The sequence below is a fragment of the Panthera onca genome, chromosome B1 (genome assembly GCF_046562875.1).
Source record: "Panthera onca isolate mPanOnc1 chromosome B1, mPanOnc1 haplotype 2, whole genome shotgun sequence".
Taxonomy (NCBI): domain Eukaryota; kingdom Metazoa; phylum Chordata; class Mammalia; order Carnivora; family Felidae; genus Panthera; species Panthera onca.
Genome location: NC_138342.1, coordinates 91,694,547 through 91,711,474, shown reverse-complemented (window position 1 = coordinate 91,711,474; position 16,928 = coordinate 91,694,547). Strand labels below are relative to the sequence as shown.

The 16,928-nt window shown below is 39.8% G+C and overlaps 1 protein-coding gene across 1 annotated transcript in view; it reads right to left on the bottom strand.

Annotated features, from left to right (window-relative positions):
* Positions 1–16,928, bottom strand: part of MCUB (mitochondrial calcium uniporter dominant negative subunit beta) — a 90,919-nt gene that overhangs the window by 18,380 nt on the left and 55,611 nt on the right. The window contains 2 exon segments of the mRNA XM_081795561.1: positions 1,583–1,753; positions 2,232–2,307. Of these exon segments, the coding sequence (XP_081651687.1) occupies positions 1,583–1,753; positions 2,232–2,307 (247 nt within the window).

The following is a 16,928-nucleotide window of genomic DNA, read 5'->3' as shown; positions in this document are numbered from 1 at the left end:
CAAAAGACTGATGCAAAAAAAACACTTCGAAGGGGCTAATGATGCAGCCTTGCATTTCTCACCTATTCTTGGGCAAGTATCGATTTAAACCCCAATACAGTGTTTTCACTCAGTCCAAAGAGACATTTTTCTCTAAGATCTCCAGTCTTTTCCTTTGTGTTTTATGCTTCGAAGCTACTTAGGTTTTCAGAAACAAGCTGGGTATACACTTCACTCACTGCTTTCACCTCGCTTGTATCATTCACTCACGGGGTGCTTACAGGGTACATACTACCAGGCGAGTACTGTGCTCAGTGCCCCACTGGGCTCACACCTGCCTGCTCTCAGGAGCTTAGGAAGGCAGGTGCGCTGGCCCTGTAGTGATGGTCCACGGGTGTTCAGGGCTCCCGTGACGGTTCAGTCTAGTTCAGGGATGAAGTATTAGGTCACAGTGGCCACAGGACTAAAACCTTATTCTCTAATCCTGGTTTCATCAGGAAGAAAGCTCCCCTTCCAGTTAAATCCAAAGTACTTACAACAGCCCATAAAAAAGCTTTCCCTAACCTGTCCCTCTGATCTTACCTCCACCCAGCTGCCTCCTTTGCAGTCACAGTGAGGCTGGCTCCCACAATGGGGCCTCTGCCAGCTGAACTTCTCCCATCTACACAGCTCCCTCTTCCCTTCCAGGTCTTCCCTCCAGGGTGACTTAGCGGGCACCCTCCCCACCCCCGGAACCCCACCTCCCCTAAAGCATCTCCTCCCCATACCTCCCCCCCCAGCCCCCCACTCTGAAAGCACCTCCTGCCACAGCACACAGCCCCCCACTCTGTGAGCATCTCCCCCTCCACCACACTCCCCCACACCCCCCATTCGTGGGCACCTACCACCACACTACACTCCCCCGCTGGAGAGCACCTCCCTCCCCACCACTGTCCCCGCTCTGCTCTTGCTTGGCAATATTCATTATCTGACATACTGCATATTTTACTTCTTTATCTTTTTCTTTCTCCTCTTAAAATACAACCTCAATAAGAGCAGGAGGTTTTGTGTTTTTTGTTTTGTTTTGTTTTGTTTTAATCTCTATTGTTCTTTGCCTCTGGCACCTAGCACATTGCCTGGCATATATTAGATGCTCAATCTGTTGAGTAAATAAATTCTTAATTTCTATTTTTCCAACTTCTGTATCTATACCTTATTTGGTTCTGAACTTGGAGAGGGAAGAATATTTATTTCCTTTTCAAAACTGCAACAGTAATCATTAACACTTTAATAAGTTTATTCTGAGCATGTAACACTACAATAAAATAAAAATGAAAATTTGGTAATTTATCTCTATTTGTAGCCTCTGTGTCATTAAAATTTTCTCAGAAAAAACCTTGGGGCTAAGTTTATGAAATAAGTAACTAAAACGTACATTAAATTTATCCCATTAATTTTTTATTCAACAGAGTTAATTTTTTTATATCACAGATATACAAAAATGGACACAGTAAAGGTCAATCATTTATTATATAATGAATTAAAGAATCAACTATCTAGAACAGAAACAAAACAATGGTTCAGAAGAAGAAAAAAAAGACAAGTTGAAAAAATATATATATACCTGCTGTCAAGATGGCTGCAGTTTTGACACCTTTGTCTTCATTTTGTAGGTCCCGAAGGAATGAACCAACTGTTGATAACATTGGTTTGACCACAAATTGACAACGCTCTTTTCTGGATGGCAAAGTAAGGGTTATCAGGGGAAGGCCATGTCTATAATTAACGGTTATTTCTGTTAAGGAAAAAAAAGTAGGAATACAGGAATAGGTAAAATTTAGTTTTTAAAAAACAACTTTAAAATACAAGATTCTATAGGAACGCTTAAATATGGAATTCATAACCCTCTGAATTCCTGTAATAATGCACTACTATAGGGCCTTCATTATACTACAATTTACATATTCTCTAGCATTCTATAACATTTTATTATAATTATCTGCTTAAAGTCTTGCCAGGTGAAGAGTTAAGTTCTTCAAGGCAGAAACTTTCTAATTCATCTATAAATCCTATGATCGATGGGGTGGAAGTTTGCCAAAAGACATCAGAGACATTATGGCAGCAGAGAGGGAGGAAATGAACTAAGGGTGGGGTGGGGAGAACATGGAGGGGCATAAGAAAGTCCTTTTTGTTCAAAACCCATATTTCTCCTTTTATTTGGAAAAATGGAAACACATTAGCGTAGGAATCAAAGAAGTGATAAGAAAGCTTACCATCAGGGGGCACCACTGTACTATAAAGAGGTGATTGACTGTATTTTAGATTTCCACACGGCTTCACACACAAAACCTGTAAGAAAGTTTATTTCTTCTTTAGAAAAAGTGGGAAAGTTGAAATAAGTGTCTTTACCAGAAGATTTTTTTTTTAACCTTACGGGACCAGCATGATAAAAACTTCAGCTTCCCAGATAAACCCCTGGAGAAGCTCACTACACCTTTCTGACTGCTTTCTTGTCCCATATGGTAGGCACTAGCCACATGTGACCATTAAAATTAAAATTATCGCTAAAAATTCAGTTTCTCAGTATCTTTGCACATTTCAAGTGCTCGAGAGCTCCGTGTGCCTAGCGGCTACCATGCTAGCACCGAAACAGAACATTTCCATCATCACAGAAAGTTCTACCTGATAGAATGGCTGGTCCTAAAACATCTAAATGGCCACTTTTCTATGGAACATGTTTTAGCATTGGTGCTTGCGTTTACAATTGTACTGGACCCAAAGGAAGACCAGATGACATCATGGTGCACTATGTGCACAAAGACACTGTGGTAGTCAGTAGAAAGAAAGGGCACTGAAAACCCGGTTCACAGGCAAAAGAACCTGTTCCAGAAGAATTAGTACCATGGTCACAACATCCAGTTTTGTTTCGTTTTGTTTTTTATTGTATCACCTTGCGAAGAGTTTACTAGCAATAAGTTTTCCAGTAACTATGCAATGAAGAATTCTTTTCCAAATTGGATTTCCAACCCTTCATTTACGCGAGTCGGCACTGTTAAATCAGGTAGTTAAAAATGTGCTCACTGCTATGAAAAATGAAACAATGAGTGACTCAAATGATGTTTCCATTATGCTCAAAATCAAAACAAAGTTCTCAGTAAGTGAAACAAAACATTCAAATATATATTTCTAGTATTAGGGGTGCCTGGGTGGCTCAGCTGGTTAAGTGTCAGACTTCAGCTCGGGTCATGACCTCAGGTTCATGAGTTTGAGCCCCGTGTCGGGCTCTGCTGACAGTGAGGAGCCTGCTTCAGATTCTGTCTCCCTCTCTTTCTGGCCCTCCCCCCGCTGTATGCTCTCTCAAAAATAAACATTAAAAAAACCCAAATACATATTTCTAGTATTAAACACAACACAGGCTATTAGTTACAAGATATCTGTCATATTAATTTAAGACTTCATTTGAATTTTATTTCTAAAAATAATACAATGAAAAAGAAAAAAAATCTGATTATTTCTTAAAACAGATGTAGCTCTCAATGAGTAAAGATATGCAGAAGTTTTCCAAGTTTGCATACTGGATGTTGTACTACTGTTTTTTTGTTTCCTACTACTTTTAGTTAAAGTATAAGAAACTAAGAAAAATATATCCACTTGAAAACACATCACAATTCTCTACCAAAATACTTCTTTAAAAATATTTAATGATATAGAGGCGCCTGGGTGGCTCATTCGGTTAAGCTCCGACTTCGGCTCGGGTCACGACCTCACAATTCATGTGTTCGAGCCCCATGTCAGGCTCTGTGCTGACAGCTCAGAGCCTGGAGCCTGCTTCAGATTCTGTGTCTCGCTCTCTCTCTGCCCCTCCCCTGCTTGTGCTCTGTCTCTCAAAAATAAATAAATGTTAAAGAAAAAAAAAAGTAATATAAATGCATTTAATGATATGATTCTCTATGTATAAAAGTCTAATAAAAATGTAGGGCATAAAAATTAAAAGCCTTTCCCTTACCTCTGTACCATCCCACAACTTCCCCCAGAGATCATCGCTGTTAGTGGTGATAAAGACTCTCTTCTTGACTAAACTTTAGTCCAGCTCCTCTAAGCCTGATGGAGCCCCATCCTTGGGCATGTCCTCTAAGAACCCAGTTTTAGCAAGAATCCTGTCAGTTTAGCCAGAATCCTCCCCCCCCCCCCACCCGATATCTAATCAAATTCCTCATTCCCCACAATCCCCCAGGTATTGGTATTATCTGATCATTCTAGTCAGGCTTCAGCAAGAATCCTGGTAGGTCAGTTTAGCACAGAATTACCCTATCCTGGTAACTTTCCATCCACTGCTCCTACCGCCACCTCACCTTGCTCCTTGGAAATAAATTCCCGTTTTTTTCCTTGTTGTATTCAGACTTGAGCCCATCTCTCCCCCCACTGCAAAACCCCACTGCTGTGGTCTCCCTGAATAAAGTCTACCTTACCATTCTTCCACAAGTGCCATGCATAATTTTCTAACAGTGATTTGGCATGTATCTGTCCAGACTTTTTTCTATAGATGACCACTTTTACATACTAAATTTTATGCTAGGGTCTGTATAAAGCCAGACAGTCTATGAGTCAGGTTCCTAGATGCCAGTGATAATTCCTCATCAGGAAGTACCCATTATCACTTAATGTGCTGATGAAGTTTCTGGTCTACTATGGAGGAAATCATTTTAGAGGCAACCACTTGTCACCCAGGAAATGCTGAAAGGCAAAGCAGCCAGAGAAAAATACCAAGGCTTTCTCAAGCATGTGTATGCCTCTAAGAATCGCCTGAATAGGGGAGCCTGGGTGGCTCAGTGGGTTAAGAATCCAACTCTTTATTTCAGCTCAGGTCACGATTTCATGGCTTGTGAGATTGAGCCCTGCGTCTGGCTCTGTGCTGATAGTGTGGAGCCTGCTTGGGATTCTCCGTCTCCCTCTCTCTGCCCCTCCCCTGCTCGTGTGCTCACTTGCTCTCAAAATAAATAAACATTAAAAATTTTTAAAAAGAGCGGTGCCTGGGTGGCTTAGTTGGTTAAGCATCCAATTTCGGCTGCTTAACCGTGATCTCGCGGTTCGTGAGTTCAAGACCCGCATCGGGCTCTGTGCTGACAGCTCAGAGCCTGGAGCCTGCTTTGGGTTCTGTGTCTCCCTCTCTCTCTGCCCCTCCCCCGCTCGCACTCTGTCTCTCTCTCAGAAAGAAACAAACATTTTTAAAATTTTAATAAAAAAGAAAGTGTTGGCGGGAAAAATGAAAGTGAAAAAAGGAAAGAAGGAGTAAAGGGAAAAATAAGGAAGAGAGTTAAAAAAAAATTTTTTTTAAAGAATCACCTGAATATTCCAATACCATCTGTTGTTAAGAAGATAGGGCTTGCTAAAAACACAGATTCCTGGACTTCACCCTGGGATTCCTGATCTAGTAGGTCTGAAGTAAGGGTGTGAAGATTATGCTCTGAGTCTGAGTAGCTGAGTTCTAGGGGACCCTCCATGGCTTTCAGGGAACTATGTGAAATTTCTGCACAAAATCATTTTGAATACCAAGTGTTTAGTGCTGGGTCAAGGGTTACTGCCTTCAAAGGACACTCAGTATCATGACAAAAGAGGACTCGGGCTTCTCTTCAGTATGTATTTTTCCTAAATATAATTCTAATCACTTTACAACCTGCTGAAAACTCCTTAGACTTCAACAGCCTATGTAAAGTAGAAAGAACAGTGGCCCTGGATATGCAAAAACTGGGATTCTAAAGTCAATTCAGCCACTTAACAGCTGGGAGATCACAGAAGTCATAGGGCTAACTCTGCTTTGGTTTTCTCAAGGGTTAGGTGGGAATTCTCTACCTTGTAGAGCTGGTATAAAGATTAAGTGAAACAAAGTATAAGGCACAGTTTATGAGTTCAGCAAGGGCAGTGTGGACCAACCCACCTCCACAGCTTTATCACGTACTGTTCTCTTACAGCACGAACTTAGGCCGCAGTGAAACAAGCCAAGAGCCATGGACTTATCATTAAAGTGCCTTCTTTATCCACTTCTGCCTAGCAAATCCTGTCATTCCCTCCAGGTCCAGCTCAAAAGCCATTTCTTCTTTAAATCTTCCTGCAAGGTGATGGTCTCCTGGACAGAACACAGGCTTTGCAGTTAGAACAAGTTGGAATCCAAGCTTCAAGATATACCAGCTCCCCTGATCTTTGACAGGCAGAGGGTGCAGGAAGACATGGGTTATGAGAAAGAGGAGACAGCTCTAGTTTGAAGAGGACAAAAGGAAATCATTAATATGGGAGAGGTTTGTTTGAGCCTTCAAGTAAATGGGCGCAGACGTTAACAGAAAGAAGATATATAATGAGCATGTGTTGGGGTCAATTAACAAGATTAGACTTTTTCTAGAGCTCTGCCATATTTTAATTATCTTTATTACTGTTAATAAAATCAAGATGCAGTTTCCATTCAAGATGGTGGTATAAATTCACACTTAAGGGACCCCTCTGTTCTATTCAAAACCATCATACATATCTCCTTGTACCAGAAACAAGACAGAAACACAATGTGACAAGTGAGGCCCAAGTGGATAGTCAGCTAGATTCTGGGTCCTATGGAAGAAAGTGTTTCAACAGAAAAATGTACCTTGTCTACAGCACACTTTTTCAAGTTAAGACACTCTGGCCCTTGTACCGGTTTGGAGCCATTCCGCAACGATCTGTAAACCACAGGTAATTAACGGATAAGTATATAAATTTCGTCCAATCTGGTAGTGATCCAATTGACTACTCACACACACCCCTAACCAGTTTTATCTCTAACTGCAATTCATTTTAAAATTATTTTTTCCATCTAATTTTGTGCACTTTTCATTCTTCCTTTTGGCTGAATATAACATCTGCCTGGTTCCTTTACTTCCTAAGAGTTAAGTAAATTCTTTAATATGTGTTCATTTTTATAACTCCGTGACAGTCATATTTTTACCTTTTTTTCTGAAAATTGTAAGAAGTACCTGAGAGTTTGACTCTTTTAGGGTAGAAGGAACTAAAAGCAACCCATGGCATGCCTTCCAGTGATATTTATTTATTTATTTTTTTGATAGTGAGAGGGAGCAGGGGAGGGGCAGAGGGGGAGGGAGAGAATATTAAGCAGGCTCCATGCAAAGCATGGAACCTGATGTGGGGTCTTGATCTTATGACCCTGAAATCATGACCTGAGCTGAAATCAAGAGCTGGACACTTAACTGACTGAGCCACCCAGGTGCCCTAAGCCTTCGAATAATCTAATGACTTGATCTGTGGAATCTCCAATAACGCTGCAACATTCCAGTACAGGGATGTTAAGATGGCAATTTAAGAGCCGATTCTGGGCTCTGGCCATAGGATCCCAATTTTAAGCAATGTAAAATTACTAGCCAGAAGGGGTGAGTACAGAATGAAAAATAAACTCCTAGAGTCTATAATCCAAAATTCTAATTTATGAGAAATTAAATGCTAAGAAAGAACCAACAAATTTACTTTGAAGATTAATTCCATTTATGGAAAATAAAAATGAGAGTCATCCAAAACAGACTTTAATGTAAATTATATTTAGGGTCTTCAAAGAGATAAAAGGGAGAATTAGCTTCCAGAAAAATCAACAAAAAAATTATCATACTAAACTAATAGAAATAAAACAAGAAACTATGATCAACTAATTAGAATTTCTGGAAACAGAAAAATAACTCTACATATGTGTCAGAAAGCCAGATTAATGGACTAGAAAAATATTAGACTGGATAAAATCAATAGAAAACTAATGAGCTAGGCAATATTTCACCAGGCACAGCACAGAAGGATACAGAAACTTTAAAAAGGAATTAATTTTCACACATTACTGGCAAGGATGTAAAATGGCACAACCATTCTGGAAAACCTCTGGCAGTTTTTTGGGTGACCCAACAATTCCACCCGTAGCTGTTTACCCTAGAGAAATGACAACAACCTGTACAAATGCTATTCCCTTTCCTCCCACTAGAGTGCATGCTCCCTGGGCACAGACAGGGAGGTGGTCCAGTTCATGGCTGTTATGTATCCCCAGCACCTGACACACAATCTAGGGGCTCAATAAATATGTTAAATAAACATATGAATATCTCTAAGGTGCTAAGGGAAAATAACCATCGACCCAGAACACTATACTCAGGAATATTTACTTAGGGTTGAAGGAAATGAAGAGCTTTCAGATATACAGAGATGACAGTTTCTCTCCTATACATCTTTATTAAAGAACTTCTTCAGGAAGAATGGAACTAAACCCAGATGGAAGCAGAATGCAAGAGAACACCATTAACGGGCTGAATTGTGTCATGTCTTCCCTCAAACCCACAAATTCATGTTGAAGTCCTAATGTCCAGGACCTAAGAATGTAAATGTATTTTAAAGAGGTAATAAAGTCAAAATGAGGACATGAGTGTGGGCCCTAATCCAGTATAAATGGTGTCCTTATAAGAGAAGATTCAGAAACAGACATGTGCACACACAGAGGAAAGACCCTGCGAGGACACCATGAGAAAATGGCCATTTACAATCCAAGGAGAGTGGCCTCAGAAGAAACCAAACTTGCCAACACCTTTCCTTCAGACTTCTGGCTTCCAGAACTGTAAGAAAACAAAGCTGTTGTTTAAGTCACCCAATCTGTTATGGAAGCCCTAGGAAATTGATACAAACACCAAAGCTATAAAATATGGTGGTAAATAAACAACTCATTTTAAGAATTTTTAAACCATCTTTTGATGTTAAAATGAGTGGAAAACTAAACAAGGTTGGGTGTGTTACAATGAACGGATTCTTAGAACATGTGAAGATCCTTGTCAAATTCAGGAGGAGGGCAAAGACAATGAAAACGTAAGACTTTGTTTAAAAAGTTGTAATTACATGTGTACGTTAAACACTTAAAGGAAACTACTCAATCTACAGTTTCTAATGTGGTAGGGGAAAAAAAAAATTTTTCAAGGAAAGTAGAAAAAAAGCAGTAAAAAGCCCTTTAAAAACTAGAAAATTAAAAAAAAAAAAGACAAAAAGAAATGTAAGAAAAGAAAATTGTGGCAACTTGAGAAATAGACAAGCATCTACAATCCCACCACCCCCTGGCTTTTTATTCCAGCCTTTCTACAGATATAGACACTCATGTAATCGTAGTCCACAGAGAGCTGACCATTAATGTTTTATAAGCACTCACCTACCTCAAAGATTTTTCATAAACAAAATTTTAAATGTTCTATAACCACTTATCCTATGGGTGTGCCAAAATTTACTATTTACCTACTGTTGGACAGTTCCATTTTATACACTATTTCTATAGATTTTTCCTCATCAGAAAGGAACGCATGCTCATTTTAGAAAATCTACACATCACAGATGCACAAAAAGAAAAGTCACCAAAAAACCCATCATCTAGAATTACCACAGTAACACCAAAGTATACCTTCCAATTTATTATCTATGTATCGTATTCAATTTTCCACCATTGCGGCTAAACTGATTCTAAACATCTTTGCACATAAATCTTTGTTTGCATTTTTTTCTTTAGAGTGCAGTATGATTAGATCATGAGGCAGTAATAGTTTTGGAATCCTGATAGTGTATTATCAATTTTCTTTTTGGGAATATTTTCTTTGCTTCATGTTGTTTTACTCAGTACCAAATTAATAGTAGTCTGAACCCCAAACAAGCAAATCTTCCTAAGGTTCAGAATCAAACAATAACAGACACATCACATCGGGTGTCCCGGGAGCAACGAGATTCCTGTTGGAGGCTCACCAGATGTCCTCATTGGGACAGCCCACTGGTATCTCAAGCTCAGTATCTCCTAAACTGAGCTTCCTTGTTCCTCCATAGCGCTGCTCCTCTCCTTTATTCCTTGATGAACTCACACCACTACTGACCGGCTATTAGAACTAGAGGACTGAGGGCTATCCTAAACAACAATAGTCCAAAAAATCAGCTGGTAGACCAGCAGTTACAGCTGAACTGCCACTAAGGTCTACTGGCTCTAATTCACACGGAGTCACCAAAGCCACCCTCTCCCCCTGTCTCTACCTCCACCGCCCTCATTCAGGTCCATGTCATCTCACCCAGGTCGCTGCAGCAGCTTCCTAACTGGCCCTCCCACCAATCCCTTCCACATTAAGACCTATTCCAATCTTCTGAAGTCATATAAAGCCAAACTATTTCTAGATTTAAGAACCTCTATTTTTCTATTACAAAGAGAAACTGTTCCCAAGAAAACTTTCCATGAGCTGACTGTTGTCCGGTTCTCCAGTCTCACCTTACCATCACCAGCACCACCCGCTTCCCAACCCTCGATTCCAGACGTGCGCAAGTACTGCCGTTTCCTGACTACTGCACACTGTGGCATGCTTCTTTGCCTTTGCCCTTTTTACCATCCCTGCCTGGAAAGCCCTGCCCAGTGTACCTACCTTCCACGGCCAACTCATACCCTAAACTCCCTCATCTTCCTGCCGTAAAAACTACAGAACTCTAGTTTTACTATCACTTCCTTCCCTTCTCTTGCAATCAAGTGACCTTCCTCCCCACAGGCCAAGCCCTCCTCAGATGCTCTCCATCTTCTACATCTCAGACTTTCTCAAAATCTTAACTCCCTCTACCACTCTCACACTACAGATGTAGTAGGTAAATATGCTCTGCTCTCTCTCCTCTTTAAAAAGTTCCAGACCCTCCACTAACCACATAGACCTCCGGTTGCTGCCCCATTCACATGCTCTCTTCAGCCAAACCTTTCCAGCTTGTCTACGCCGCCTCATCCTCAACTCCCATTCACTCTTTAACATACTACCAGCAGGCTTCTATCTCTAGTCCCTCAACTCTCTAGTCAGACCTCTCCCCAGGTTCAGCGTAGGACATCCAAACGTTGGACTAACATTTCCCCTTGCATCACCACATACATCTGAAACTAGATTTATCCAGAACAAAACTTGATTTCCCCCTGAAATCTCTTCCTCTGGGTCCACCTTCTCCCTGCAGTAACTGACCCACCATCTTGCTAGCTGCTCAAGTCAAACCCAGGAATCATTCTTGATGCCATGAATTCCATCAACCGAACTCTTCAACCTGCAGAGTTCATCCACTTTTTTTTTTTTTTTTTTTTTTTTTTTTTTGCTAATGCTCTGGTCCAGGCCAAGCATGATCTATTGTAATAGTTTCCAAACTTGGTTACTTACTTCCCCCCTTTCTCTCCTCCAAGCTGCCCTCCTCAAAGCAACAAAGGTGATCTTTAAATAGAATGACCCCACTCCACTGCTTAAAATTTTTCAATGGCTGCCCTTTAGGCTTCAACAAAATAAAAGCTTATCATGGCCAATGTGATGCTATATGACTTAGACACTGCATGTCTCACCAGTCTCATCTCATCCCTCTCTTCCTTGCTTGCCTTACTCTGATCCTACTGGTTATCTCTCAATCCTAGAACACAAGTTTCTCAGATCTCAGGAATGTAGTACATGCTGTTCTCCATCTTGAATACTCTTCTCACCCTCTTTGTATAGCTCAATGTTTTACAGGCAGTCTCCTAATCTTTCCAGCAACGATATGAGAGATGTACTATTACTTCCCATCCTTTTTTCCACTCAAATGTATTTATCACTCAATTTATCGAGAAAATTAGCTTAGCACTGATATAATAGGAAGTGACTAGAGAACAGGAGTTGATACACAAGTTGATAAACAAGAGCCTGTGGGGGCTAATCCAGCATGCCCCTCCCTTCTATTTTCAAAAACAGACTTTATATTTTAGATCAATTTTAGAACAGCAAATTAAGCAGTGTACAGAGAGTTCTCACCCCACCCGCCAGTTCCCCCACATATCAACATCCAGTACCAGAGTGGTACATTTGTTACAATGTGTGAGCCTACACTGATACATCATTTTCACCCAAAGTCCACAGTTTACATTAGGGTTCACTCTTGGCTGTATATTCTACAAGTTTCAACACGTGCTTAGCGACTTGTGCTCACCACCTCAGCATCTCACCCGATAATTTCACTGCCCTAAAACTCCTATGTGCTCTGCCTCCCTCTCTCCCTGCAACCTCTGGCAACCACTGGTCCTTCTACTGCCTCCACAGTTTCACCTTTTCCAGAACGTGGTCGTACAGTTAGAATCATACAGTAAGTAGCCTTCAGATTGGCTTCTTTCACTTAGTATGTGCACTTAAGGTGGTTCTACTTTTCATGGCTTGATAGCTTTTTTAAGTTTTTTATTGAAATGTATTTGATACACAGCATTGTGTACATTACAGGTATATGACATGTTGATTTGATACATTTATATACTGTAATATGATTGCCATATTAATAGCACCGATCACATAATTACCATTTCTTTTTGGGGGTAGGAATAATTAAGATATAGTCTCTCAGCAAGCTTGATGATTTAAAAAAAATTTTTTTTAATGTTTACTCATTTTTGAGAGACAGAAACAGAGTGTAAGCAGGGGAGGGACAGGGACAGAGACAGACAGAGAAGAGAGAGAGAGAGAGAGAGAGAGAGAGAGAGAGAGAGAGAGAGAAATATCCAAAGCAGACTCTAGGCTCCAAGCTGTCAGCACAGAGCCCAATACAGGGCTCGAACTCACAAACTGAGATCATGACCTGAGCCGAAGTCAGACACTTACCCAACTGAGCCACCCAGATGCCCCAAGTTTGATGATTTTAATATTATTGTCCATGTTGCTTATTTCATTTTAGTGCTGAATAATATTCCATTGTCTGGATATACCACAATTTATCCACTAACTTACCGAAGGGTATCTTGAATGCCTCTAAGATTTGGCAATTATAAATAAAGCTGCTATAAACATCCATGTGCACGTCGTTTCCCATATTTTAAGAATACTTGAACACAAGGAGGTTAGGTAATCTGTCTAAAGTCTGTTAATAAATGACCAAAACAAGCAGTTAGGAGCCCCCGTTCTTTAAACTGCCTCACTGCATAGGCAGTACCATCATCGTGTGGGAAACAGGATGCGGAACTGCACCTGGCACAGGTTATCCTCTGCTGTGTCCACACCTGGGGGAAGTAGTGAGTTCTGTTTCCAGATGAAGTGCAAGGAAGGGGACCTTGGAAGATACAGACAGTACTTGTTAAAACCAGCTCTATGCTATTGGAACCCATGTAAAATAAAAAAGGCTTCACAGCACAAGTGACCTAACAAGAGAAAAAAATATTAAGTACTTCTATCACAAATATTAAGAAACTGCATTCATACAATGATGCCAAAACCAATTTATTAACTGTAAATAATGTACTTTTAAGCCAATATACTCTAATATTTCAACATGTCAACATGTTTGGTAACAGACAAGCAAATTCGTCTAATATCTTCTATATGGGTTGTAGTCCTTCATTGTTTGCTCCTGAAAGTTTTTCCTTGTTGAAATGAATAAAGGAAAGAAGAGAACTGAGGAAAGGAAGAAAGGAATGAAAATACACACACACACACACACACACACACACACATGAATATAATTTCAGGGATCCTGCTGAGTTCAGTTCAGACAATGAAGGAAAGACCTGCTTAAATGCCAAGTGCTCCCAAGGGATATAAACGTGGTCTTGCTGAGCTACTCAACTCAATATGTGGAAGTTATTGCTGGTTATTAGCCAAATGCTGTATGCATTACTTCTCTTTCTGTTCTGTTTCAAACATGTATAAACTACTCTTGGACAATCCAAATCAAAAAGAAAAATTTATTTTAACACTAATGATTCATGTGGTACCTGAGACTCAAGCGCTAGTTAAGATAACTGCCCGTTGTGTGCTACAACATGCAATTTTTGTTAGGCAGATTTAAAATGTAATCTAGAGACAAGTCAGAGCGGTTCATAAAAAATGAGATACTATGTATTAGTTTGATTTGTGCGGGGGGGGGGGGGGGGGGGGGGGGAGTACAAAGAAGCAAAAAGAAATCACGAACGAACGCTCAAGAGCTCAGTGTGAGGTGCTAACCATGATGTACCACAGGGTCAAACTCTAACAAACCCAAGGACAAGCTTCAAAGCAAAACAATGATCTAACCGAGGAGCGTACTTGCCTGTGCCACACATTCCACAGTAAGAGGTGCATACGACAGGGTTTGAAATATCAAGTTTTATTCACTTCTATTCTTGTATTTTACTCATTTCCTTGTTCAATATTTCTTCTGCATTCTTATTCCTTCTTTTTTTTTTTAGTACCAAAAAATACTGGATTTTGCTCAGTATAACTTTCAGTACTGTTTTCAATGAGATCGTTTGTATGGGTAGTCGAATCCTCAGTCTATGTTGTTAACGGGCGATTTCTGTCCTTTTCACAATTGAGTTTAATCTGTTTACATTTATTGTTAGCTCAGATAATTATGGGTATCTGCCATCCTTTTTTTGTGTTTTCTCTTTATCTTGATTTTCCTTTGCTTCCTTCTTGTATTCTAATAATTAATTTTTAAAAAAATACTCCTTTACTTTTCTCTATTGATCTGAAAGTATATGTTTTTTTTTTTCCCTAACCCTTTAATGTTTGTCATTTACATTCTGCAACATTCTTACTTGGTTAATGTGTAAAGTTAACTTCTCTACCCTGATGCTGAACAACAAGGATTTAGATTGCATCAATCATAATTATTATTAAAGTAGCAATTAGTTCTGCTTTATTTTTTAGAAACCCTACATTGTTGTGGGGTGCCCGGTTGGCTCAGTAGGTTGAGCGTCCAACTCTGGCTCAGGTCATGATCTCACGGTTCATGGGTTCGAGCCCTGTGTTGGGGTCTATGCTGACAGCTCATAGCCTGGAGCCTGCTTCGGATTCTGTGTCTCCCTCTCTGTTCCTCATCCACTTGCACTCTGCCTCTCTCTCTCTCAAAAATAAACATTAAAAAAAAAAAAATAAAAAGCAACCCTACGTTGTTATTGTGACTATTGTTTTATATAGTGATTGTTTCTTAGATTCATCTGTATGTTTCCTATTTTGCTCTTCACTTCTTACATCCTGTTTTCTCACATGTTCAATTGTATTCTTCCACAAAAGAACTTTCAGTAACAACCTTTTAGTCTCTCAGCCTCTATTTTGTTGAAATGATAGTTTACTGAACATAATGTTCCAGGTTGATTTTTATCTCCCCTCAATACTTTGAAGATATTCTTTTGCTTTCTGGCTTCAACTAAAACATCTTCTGTAACTTTAAGATTTTCTGTGAGATTTTCTTTGGTCTTTCTGCATTTGGGTTCTGTAGTTTCACCATTGCGTGTCAGGTACAGATGTAATTTTATTTTTCCTGCTTGGAACTCATGACGCTTCTTCAATCTAAGTATTTCTCCTGAAAAGGGCACTTGTGGAGGGGGAGAAGACTGGCCCAAGGTGGGGAGTCTGACTTCAAGGGCGGCTGGTGGGCAGCCAGCATGGGGGTAAAGAGCCTAAGCATGGCGAGGAGGGTGTCCACATAAGGGGGTAAGTGTGGGGTGTTAGGACCTGAATGGAATGAAGAGGGGCATATGCGAGGAAGGTAGGCTCAGAACAAGGTGTTAGAGCCCAACTCAGGTGAGGAGGGCATTTATGTAAGGGAAAACAGTGGTGGCAGAGATGAGAGACCGTCACGCTCAGGAAAACTGATCAAATATACCAAGATTAATGGAAGGCAGACTTATCCTACCAAAAAAGGAGCTATAATATGTAAAGAAGAAAACTAGAATGAATGCTGTGGTGTTGGGATGAAATTGGAAGTACTGGTAGGAGCTCATGGTTTTTAATATGTAAAACTATAAATAAAACCAACAAAATAGAGAACATTTTAAAAGATTCAAATGTTTAACGTATATATGTTTATATAAGACATTTCGATTTCATGTATTTACACTTTTAAGTCACTTTTTTATGTTTGTTTGAGAGACAGAAAGGGAGTGGGAGAGAGGAAGAGAGAGAGAGGGAGATACAGAACCCGAAGCAGGCTCCAGGCTCTGAGCTGTCAGCACAGAGCCCAATGTGGGGCTCATTCATGAACCACAAGATCATGACCTGAGCCAAAGTCAGATCCTTAACTGACTGAGGCACCCAGGTGTCCCTACAGTTTGTTTGTTTGTTTGTTTATTTTAAATTAAATTTTTAAAAATATTCATTCATTTAAGAGAGAGGTTGATCAGGGGGAGGGCAGAGAGAGAGGGAGACACACAATCTGAAGTAGGCTCCAGGCTCTGAGATGTCAGCACAGAGCCCAATGTGGGGCTCAAACTCTTGAACCATGAGATCATGACCTGAGCCAAAGTTGGATCCTTAACCGACTGAGCCACCCAGGTGCTCCCTGTATTGTTTTATTTTATTTTATTTTATTTTATTTTATTTTTTATTTTATTATTTATTATTTTTTAACATATGAACACATATGAAACACATATGAAACATATGTGAAACATAGGAAACACACATGAAAAAATTGTAGCATCTTGGAGGGAGTTCTCAATGGTCAAATCTAGAACACATTTGAGCATTCAAATAAATAATGATAGTAAAAGATTATAACCCACTGAAGAAAACAGGAAACTGTTAAGTCCATTCTGATATAATTAAAAATTAAGGTTTGATAAGGAACAAGATACTTACACACAGTTTTAATTTGCCTCCACACAAAAGCATTAATTCCAAAGGGGAAAACAGTAACTTCAAAGAAAAGAGGTCTTGCAGATACCACCACCTTAATTAAGTGATCAAAGTGAACATTACCAGTAATGGGGCCAAACTGAAATCATGCACTGAAGAGAGACCACGTGCAACACGTGTGCAATTCCTAACAAAGATACATAAAGTGAATCAAATCACAAAGAACATCAGTCAAATCCAAAGAGACATTCTACAAAATAACTGTAATCTTCAAAAGAGTCAAAGTCACTGCAAGTCAAAGAAAGAATGTTACAGTTCCAGACTAGAGGAGACATGACAAATTCAATTGTGATTCTGAAC